This window comes from Mustela nigripes, chromosome 7 (genome assembly GCF_022355385.1).
Source record: "Mustela nigripes isolate SB6536 chromosome 7, MUSNIG.SB6536, whole genome shotgun sequence".
NCBI classification, from domain to species: domain Eukaryota; kingdom Metazoa; phylum Chordata; class Mammalia; order Carnivora; family Mustelidae; genus Mustela; species Mustela nigripes.
This window is the reverse complement of record NC_081563.1, coordinates 130,711,711-130,721,419: the sequence shown is the minus strand read 5'-3', so window position 1 is coordinate 130,721,419 and position 9,709 is coordinate 130,711,711. Positions and strand designations below refer to the sequence as shown.

At 54.4% G+C, this 9,709-nt stretch overlaps 1 protein-coding gene across 2 annotated transcripts in view; it reads left to right on the top strand.

Moving 5' to 3' along the window:
• Positions 1 to 6,151: 6,151 nt before the first annotated feature.
• NFATC2 (nuclear factor of activated T cells 2) overlaps positions 6,152 to 9,709 on the top strand; it is a 156,009-nt gene continuing 152,451 nt past the window's right edge. For both annotated transcript variants that reach the window (XM_059407238.1, XM_059407237.1), the window contains exon 1: positions 6,152 to 6,466. Coding sequence is in view for 1 of the 2 variants with exons in the window: in XM_059407237.1 (XP_059263220.1) it covers positions 6,397 to 6,466 (70 nt within the window). In the remaining variant the exon portion in view is untranslated. The remainder of the gene's footprint in view (positions 6,467 to 9,709) is intronic.

Here is a 9,709-nt window from a genome sequence, read left to right as displayed (position 1 = left end):
GAGTCTCTGTGCTTCAGTTTCCTTCCCTGCAAAATGAGGATAGTCGTCTACATCCCCCCAGGGTTGCTGTGAGGACACTGAGGGAGTGTGTAGACTTCACTCTGTAGACAGGAGATGGGACTGTTTAGCGAGCCCCCACCAGTGCCAGACGTCACTCTGAGCCCCACTTACGCTGGGCATGCCCCTCTCCTCCCAGTCCAGTGGGGAGATGAGTCACAACAGAGCAAACAAACAGAAGAGATAATTGCACATTATTCACTCAACAAACCTTTGGGAGGTCCAATCATATGCCGGGCATCATCCCGGGTGCCGAGGCGATTGCAGTGGATAAGGCGAATTTCCTGCCCTCGTAGAATTGCTATTTTTGGTGGGAGGCAGAGGAGACGTCCACCACTCGGATGAATGTACAGTAAGTGGTGAATACTGTACAGAAATTCAAGAGGAGGTTGGGGTTGAGATTTGTGGGGTGGGGTTGAGCTAGACCCTACTTCTAAGATCAGGGTCTTAGAAGAATACATTCATAGGGGACCAACAGAATGCCAGAAGCTAGCCATGAGGGATTGGGGGACAGAGGGTTCTGGGCAGAGGGGTAAGCCAGCACAAGGGCCACGCAGTGGGGCCAGGCCAGGGAAGGGCTGGGAGGCTGGGTTGGACAGGTGGGTAGGACCAGGTCTTAGAGGCCATTGTGTTAGCTATCGGTTGTTCCCTCTAAACTTTAAAAAATGAGTGTCAGTGATATCTGTTTCCTAGGTGGGTGATGTGGCCCCATCATCTGAAGACATGGCCATTGGCAGGAGGCTCTCCAGGGGCTGTGTGAGTGTCCCCACAGCATGGCAGTGGGCTGCCCCAGCGGAGGGACCCAGGAGGCAAGGCAGAAACTGCATGTCTCTATGACCTGGCCACGGAAGCCACCCACGTACCACCATCTGGGCAAGATCCCAGAGCAGCACAGGGCGTGAGGGGACTGCATGAGGGCAGGAACCCTTCCCCAGGGCGGGCACCCTGGGACCTTCGGGGAGGCTGGCCTGGACCTCTGCGGTGGGGGTTGGGGAGCCTCTGAAATGGCATTTTTGGTGGATCTGGGAGCTCCTATAGCTGCTGTCTGTAGTGGCAAGATAGTAGTTCTAATATAATGACCGAGTGCTTACGTTACTGGGCCCTGCACTTAGAAGACGCCGTGTCCTCAGACCCTCCCGGTTCCTGGGAGTGGTAGGTACAGCTCCAAGGCAGGCCCGGGAGGCCAGTGGAATGACCTGAGTGGATTGAGGAAAGGGGACAGGAGCCCAGAAAGAGAGGCATGCTGGAAGGCCGGGCCTTGGGGCAGGACCAAAGGAGAATGGGGCTTTGAGTATTTCCTGGGGGCAGGAACACGGGGCTCAGGGGGCTCAGAGGTGAGCACCGTGGCTGGAAGGAGTGGAGAAGGTTTTCTAGGTGTTTAAGCCACACATCGGATTCTGGACTTGATTCAGAAGGGAATTATAACCCCACAGAGGGTTTTAAGCAGGGAGAATGACAGGATGGGGTGCCCCGTTTAGATTCTGGAGTGTAGAAACTTCATGGAGCGTGGACTTACGTAGGGAGCAGGCATAGGAGAGAAGCAGGGGCAGCCGTGAGGAGGGAGATAGGGGGTGCCCTGGCAGGCCTGGGAGTGTGGGGAGGAGGAGGCAAGGTAGACGGATGCAAGAGCTTCGTAGGAGGAGAAGCGCGGGAAGTGGGGCGGGGCGGGGCGGGGGGGGGGGGGGCGCAGAGTTAAGGAGGAAGGCCACCGGGTCCTGGCTGAGGCAGCTGGGAGGTGGACGCACCCAGGCACCGCTCACCAGTGCCCCTGACCTCCATCCGTGAGGCCTCCATCCGTGAGGCCTCGGACAGTCCCTGGTGAGTGCTCCCTTGGCGTGGCCGGGCCTTCTTAGTCAAGTTCAAGGCAAAGCCCCTGCCCTGGAGTTGTATCCTCACCCCATTCCCACCACCGCTCACCAGCACCAGGTGCATGGCGTCGGCTGGTAGGTGAATAGGGATAAGGAGGCAGTTTCTCAGAACAACATGAGAGGCAGCCCGCTGGGTCGGAACACAGGCTCTCCAGCCGCGCGGTTTGGGGTTCACATCTCCCTCCTGCCACTTACTGGCTGTGCAGCCCGGAGCAGGCTGCAGAACCTCTCTGCGCCGCAGCCCTCTCCTCTGTGAAATGAGGATCGCTGGGGTGCGGAGACGATTTGGTGAGTTCATTCCTGCCGTAGGGTGAGTGCCCGATAAATGGCCACGGAGGCGGAGAGAGCCGCAAACCTCGCCGATACAGTGCCTGGGACCGGTGGCGGTGCAGCCCAGGTGCCCTCCCCCACCCCTGCTGTCTACCTTTCAGCCAGGGTCAGGGTGACTGGTAGAGGGAGATGACACCTGAGCTCCAACTGCAGCTGGAGGGCCGGGGAGCTGTTTTTAGGGAAAATGCCCAAATCCTTCTAAATATTCCTGGTGTTGAATCAGTCACTGGGGCTGCACCAGTAAGTGGTATTTCAGCCCAAATACCTGCGTGTCTTATTTATAGAGCTGTTGGGGGGCAGAGAGTCTAATAAAAGGCTTCCCCGGTGATTCAAGGTCTCCTGCAGCCCAGATGTCTTGTAGTCTCCCCAGGCCTTTCTCCCCATGGCCACCTGGACTCCTTCTATTTGCTTTGATTCAGCTTCTTTTTCGCTTTTTCCTCCTATGCTGGCTGGTTCCCACCCCAGCTGAGAGCTTCTATTTTGGGAGTTTTCGTGGATAATTTAGTGGGCGGAAGCTCCGCACCCACCCCCCTCGGAGCATCCCTTCAAAAAAGGGAGAGTGCTCAAGAGAAGTGAAAAACAGTGGGTGGTTCAGTTCAAAAGGACAAAATATTTCTTGCCCTGGCACTGGGAGAGGAAAGAAATTGTCTGAGGAACCGAACAGCTAAACTAAGAAGTCGAAAGCTGCAGCCCATAAGGGCAAATTAGGTGACTCAGCCTCGACTCCCCCGGCTCCAATCCTTGCCGTATGAAAGTGCTTTAAAAGGGAAAAATGCTTAACTGTGACATAGAGTGGGTTCCATAAAAATGTGGCTAATGCCACTTCTGCGGAGTTCCAAAAGGCGCCCCCTCTCAGCAGCGCTGGGCACCTGCGGAGATGGGGACTCGCCTCCGAGGCGTGAGCCTGGGTGAGACGGAGTCTAAAATTATCCCCGATGATGAGTCTGGCAGAAGAGGGCCCAGCGCGCTAGTTTCCTGCCTTGCTTCTGGCCTCTAAGACCTCGGCTCCCAGGGGGGCCTCTGGGAGCAGGGACCGTGGTGCCAAGAACGCGGGCTTTGCTGCCAAACAGAGTTGGGTTCCAGTCTAGGCTGGTCATGTGAACGTTGACTCACCGAGCCTCAGTTTGCTCATCTGTCAGTGGGGTATACGGCATCAAGCCTGCTGGGAAGGTGAGGGGAACAATGGGAATCTGCAAAGAATCTCTTGCATGACCTGGACAGCGCAGTTGTTTAAGAAAGGGAGGCTTTTGGAGGTCAAGGGCTCAGACTGCAGGGTCGAACAGCCTCAGTCCTGGCTTAAGCATTGTTCACAACTTGACCAGGGGCAGGTTTTTTTGTTTTGTTTTGTTTTTGTTTTTCGTTTTGTTTAAGTTTTTATTTATTTATTTATTTACTTACTTATTTATTTGAGAGAGAGAGAGAGAGCACATGTGGAAGAGGAAAATGGGGGGTGGGGGGGAGAGAAGCAGACTCCTTGCTGAGCAGTGAGCCCGATGGGGAACTTGATCCCAGGACCCTGAGATCATGACCTGAGCCGAAGGCAGCTGCTTAACCGACCGGGCCACCCAGGCGCCCCTTATTTTGTTTTAGGATACATTTCAAGCATTTACCATACGGTTTACTGTTCTTTGCATCACATTCTTATGTCAACTCTGAGTTAGGCATTGATGGTGTCCCCGTTTTATAGAATGGGTAAGGGTCTGTGGCTGAGCCAAGAGCCTGATTCTAGAGACTGTCCTTTATCCTGTCTCTCAGCTCATCTGACCTAGTGCTGCCTGACAGAACTTTCTACAGTGAGGGAGACCCATGCTGCTGTGCTGTACAACTCGGTAGCACATAGTGTGCAAACAGTAGCCAATAGTGTGGTATTGGAGCACCTGAAATGTGGTGTGTGCACTGAAGAACTGAGGTGTATGTTTTATTTGTTAATTATTTTCCATTTTAACAGCTGCATGTGGCTAGTGGCAACCATCTCGGACAGAGTAGGGCCAACCCCTCCCAGGGCCAGGGTATTATTCTGCAGAAGGTCCAGAGCAGGAATCTCTAGAGGACTCTAGCTCAGGGCTCGGCACACAGTAGGTGTCTAATTAGGGCTTGCTCTCTGTAGTATTTCTAAGCAGAGTGATCGTCCTCAGAAGACAGTGGCTCCCCGTCTGCCCGATGACCGGATAGCAGCAAAAGGAAGTCGAGTGCTGAGTTTCATTCATGCCGAGGAGGACCCGCTTGTGTCAGCTTGCCTATAACTCTCCCAGCTCTGAAACTGAAAGTCCTGCATCCTGGGAACCCGCTCACTCCTGGCAAACCGGGATGGTTGGTCGCCCTGTTTTTGCCTCTGATGAGGGGTGCATAGTCCTCAGGGAATGGGACTTCCTCAAGAGGCTCACTGAGAAGAATTTCCTCCTAGGCCTTACAGGCTGCACGCCAGTATTTGACAAATAAAGCAAGAGGTAAGTCTTTCTGCCCTTGGTGTGCCTCAGTTTCCCTTTTGGAAGGTTGGGGAGAAGGACCCCCTGGTCAAGGTAAAGCAGTTCAAGGTCAGGAGTCCAGGAGGTGGGCAGCTGTGGCTGCTCCTGGGGGGGCACAGTGGCCCCTATGTCTGACGGCTGGAGGCCACTAGGGTGAGGTGGGGGGTTTCCCCAGTGGCACCTGCGGCAGAAGTGGTCCTGTCTGAGAGTCCAGTGAGGCCTAGAAAACAGAGTGGTCCCACGGAGGGAGCCAGCTCCTCTCTGCTCTTCAAGTTGTGGTCTGTCTGTGAGGGGGTGGGCGAGCTGATGAGTCACGAGCCTTGGTGCTACCCACAGTCGGACTGACAGTATCGGCAGTGGCCACTTTCAGAGCTGACTTTTAATCTGTGGGCCTGGAGGCTCCCACCCAGCGTTGCAGGTGACAGAGCCTAGCTGGGCTGTACCGAGAAAGAGCATCTTGACAGCGGCACCTCCGCCCCCCCCTTCAGGCCTACTGGGGTCTGCGTGGCCTATTGGTGGGAGCCACGCGTGGCATCCCACGGACCTTCTTCTGGAGAGTGTGCAAAGTTCATGACATCCCTTCCCTTTATTTTCCTGTTTATTCAGAGCATGTGTAAACACATGGGTTGCCTGGTTCCCGCGTCTCTTTGGCCATTTCATTATTGCTGGAGCCTCTGAGCATCACTGGAAACCTTGGGTTTCTAAATGAATCTAAAAATAAACTCTTCGAGAGAAAAAAATCTTGGAGTTGGAGAGTTGACACAAGGCACCGTTATTTATTTCTCTTCCCTCCCCCCCTCCCCTCCCCCTCCTCCTGCTCTCCCCCTTCCCCACCATCCCCGGACACAAAAAATCGGGGCAGCCAGAGAGGTCCCAAGAGACCTGCAAGGGCCCTTGGGTCAGTGTCCAGGGGTTTTGACCACCTGGGCTATAGCTCTGAGCCCTGGGCAACCCGCTCTGGGAGAGGCCCCGCTTGCAAAATGGGGGGGGGGGCTTTAGAGTTGTGGGGGCACGGTTTGCTAAGAGCTGCGCGGGCTGGGGAAGGGTGGCCGGGCCATCCTTGCAGACAGCCACCGAGCTCCTGCACCCCCCCCCCCACTTCTGCTCGCCGCTGCCCGCCTCTGCTCCCTCTCCCCGACTTCTCTCCCGAACAATCAGGGACTTGTGCTGGCGGCCGAGGGAGCCACGGAGCTGGCTGGCCGCGGAGGAGGCGACGTCATGGATTCCTGAGTGTGAAGTTTGCAGGAAAGCCCTTAGTTTTGGAGATGGCCGGGATCCAGCGGTTTCCATGGCGCTGGATAAACAGGAGGAAACAGTGAGGGAATCCCGTTATTTTACTGCATTGAAAGCCTATAAACACGGAGCGCGGGGAAGGAAGTCGCGTTCCCTCTCGAGTAAGCCCGAGCGCCCAGCCGCGCCGGGAGCGGGAGCGGGAGCGGGAGCGGGAGTCGGGAGCCGGGAGCCGGGAGCCGGGAGCCGGGAGCGGGAGCTGGGAACCGGGAACCGGAGACCGAGCCTGAGCGGGGAGCCGGGCGCCCGAGCCCGGAGGCAGCGGGCGCGCAGCTCCCGGGCTGCTTGCAGGCTCCAGGGCCAGGGCAGCCGGCGAGCATGCTTTAGGGAGGACGGGCCCGCGGCTCTCCCTCTCCCGCGGCGCGCCGAGCCCCCATCCCCTGCAGATGCAGAGAGAGGCTGCGTTCAGACCGGGGCACTGCCTTCCCCTCCGCATCATGGGGTCTGTGGACCAAGGTAAGCGACTCGCCTTCTGGCTCAGTCCTTTCCTCTACCGACTCCCAGCCCTGTCCCTTCTGCTCCTTTCGGGCAGCGCTTTCAGCTCCTGGCTGAGGTGGCGCAGGAGGCCCGGGGACTGCCGGCTCCTAGGGGCGCAGGTAGGGGGGGCAGGGGCCGGGGTGCCCTCGCCCTGGCGAAGGAGGGGAGACCTGGGCATGGGGGGGAGTCGGCTTGAGGCCACTTTGCGGGGGCAGTGAGGAATCTCAAGGCGGGATTCCCTAGGCAGGTCTGTCGTAAGGACTGTCCCCTCCGTGGGACGGTGGGAGAGATTCGAGCTGCTCACCGCCAGCTGCTTAACCATTCCAGCACCGGGCTTCTGACAGCAGATGCCATTCCGCTCTATCACCATCATCACCAGCACCATCATCACCATCATCGTCATCGTCATCATCATTTAGACTTTTTTCTTCTTTTAGAGGAACACGCTTGACATTTTACTATATAATGGATACAGGGGAATGAGGATTTTTGCTTTTTAACAGTTAGAGCAGCAGATGCCCTGGGGCATTTGAACAACTTTCTTTCCCCCTTTTTGATGTGCCTAATGGATACAGTCCTCCGGCTCCTCTTTTAAGTGCAATGTACCATCAGTTTGTTTGGCGATCTGATTACACTCTACTTTCCATGTCTCTGTCTTCCCCCCCTTCTTGGAGTTAGCGCCGGAATCACACTATTGGGATCTTACGGGAGGGGCTTGACGTATAAGAATATGATATGAAAATAGCCATCTGGCTGGGAATGCAGAGGGCTTTAGGCTGCACGCTAATGAAGCGGGCTTTAAGAGTGGGAACCAGGCAATGCGATGTGTTTTCCAGAGGCCAGCCCCGCGTGGGGCGGGGGGCACTGCCCAGCCGGCAGGACTGCAAGAGTTAAGTGAAATAAATATGCGTAGGAGGAGTTAGCCTCGTGTCATAAAATCGGAGTTGAATGTAGGTTTTGTGCTCTGTGTGGCTGATTAAAGTTCTGGGGGAAAAGAAATGACAATTTCAGTAAATAAACCTGAAGGGCTCTTTTTTTTCTTTTTTTTTTTTGAAAACCCAAGTGAGGCCAACTGCCTTGGGTTAGGTAAATGGTGTGCTTTGCCACAGTGAACCTCAATGGCTTATATTTTTTTTTTAGCTGAGTTGCACTTTTGAAAGCAAGACCCTGCCAATGCTTTGAACATTTTTATGGGCACCAGGTTATCCTGTCCTCTGCTAGGGGTCAAGCCTATGACAATACTGGTCACAAGACATTACTGACACGGCAGCATCTGTAAAAGTGATGCTCTCAGCCAGCCGACAGACAGATGTCTTATGGACACAAATTGGCTTTTACTGTCACATGTACTGAAGAATGGTGTTTGATGTTATGATAGTGGGGGTGGGGACAGACTAATGCAGCATTGAGCTCTATTCAGAAAGGGAGAGAGAGCTTGGAGGAGAAACTGGGCTTCTGTTTTACAGTGTGATCTAACACAAGCCTCACATTTTATTGGTGTGGCTACACCTCTCCTCTGGGTTTACGAACTTGCTTGTCCCTCCAGGTTTTGAAGTGTGTGTATTTTGGACGTGCACGTGCATTGCCTACCCTCCCCAAGCCAAGCTCGTGTGTGCAGGGGTTGTAGTATGAGTGTGCCAATGTGTGTACGCATGTGGGAGACAGGGTACCACATTGTTCCCAGCAAACCACACTTGGCATGCCAAAGCAACGGGCACACGGAATACAATTCTAGACACCACAGACAGCTTCAGCATGACAGACAGCACTTCACAGCATGAGTGGCTTCAGCTGTGTCCTGCATCAGGGTCTCCCTGGGGAACAACCGAAGGGCCCCTTTAAATTCAAACGCTGCCGTGATCCTAGGAACAGACCTGAAGTGTGCCTGCAGATGGGCGGGGTCAGCAATAGTGAATAGAAATATTTGCATGGTAAGAAAATACTGACCTTGCTGTGCAGCTCCGGGTCAAGGTCCTGGGAAAAACTGAAGATCTGAAAGAGGTGTGTTCAGTTTTATCTGAAGTGGGATGATGGAAAGTATTTTAGGAATTAACAAACCCAGGGTGAGCTCTGTTCACTCCCAGACCCAAACTCCCAGTCTTCTGCTTGGATTAGAGTTCCTGCTTGGCCACATTGCAACTGCGTGATCTTGGGCAAGTGACTTAACGTCTCTGTGCCTCGGTTTCCACATCCGTGAAATGGGACCAGTAATAATGTCTCCCTCACAAGTTGCTGTGAGATTCTGGGAGGTAACAGAGGTAAAGCCCCTACGATGGTCTCACGCTCACAGATCAGCACTTGGCAAATATTAGCTGTGATTCCTGTTGCTTTGAAGATGCTAAATGACAACATGGTGACAAAAATGGAATGTCGCAGCTAAAATTCTTTGAAGAGATGCGGTGCTTTAAATCTCTTGAGGTACACTTTTAACTTATTGGAGCTTTCCAATGGCACAGGTTGGACAAGATCATGTCTTCTAAAGCCCGTTTCCTCGGCTGCAACAGGGAATATGATGATGAGGGCCTCGGGGGGGGGGTGTTATGAGCGCCCCATGAAATCACGCTCATGGAACGCTCACCTCTGTGCTGAACATGAGGTAAAACATGCTAAATGTTATTACTGCCTGACAGTTTAGGACCAAGAGAGCTACTTTGCCTGAAGTCACACAGCAAGCTGGCCCTACAATGCCTGGCATGCGAATGTGTGTGTTGAGGACAATTACCGTCTCCTTCACGGAGGTGGGGAGCGAAGCACAGAGAGGTGCGGGAACTGGCCAGGTGCTGCCCAGCAGGGAAGCGGTGCAGCCATACTTTGAACCCAGCCTCTTGACCATAAGCTCTGTTGTCTCTGGAACTCATTAATATACTCTTAATTCTTTCTAACACCGTTTGACCGATGAGGGCGCGGAGGCAGACCTGACCCTGGTTCTGCGCTCTTCTGGCAGGGTGTTCTCTGATGTATCCTGGAAGGGAAAGAGAGCAGTGTGCAAGGAAGGGAAGGGTACAAGCATCATCCGTAGAGTCAGGGAAACTGAGGCAGCAGCTGATTTGTTTCAATAGTAGAGTGAATCAAGGAGGGCTTCTTGCCTTGGCTCAGGGGAACGGAGGCGCGATGTTTCCATTTCCACTAGAACAAGAACAGTTCCTGGGCAGCCGGGACGCTCTTAAGCCAGCACTGCCTTCTGCCTGCACTGGTCAGAGACCCTTCCAGGCCCCACCCCCC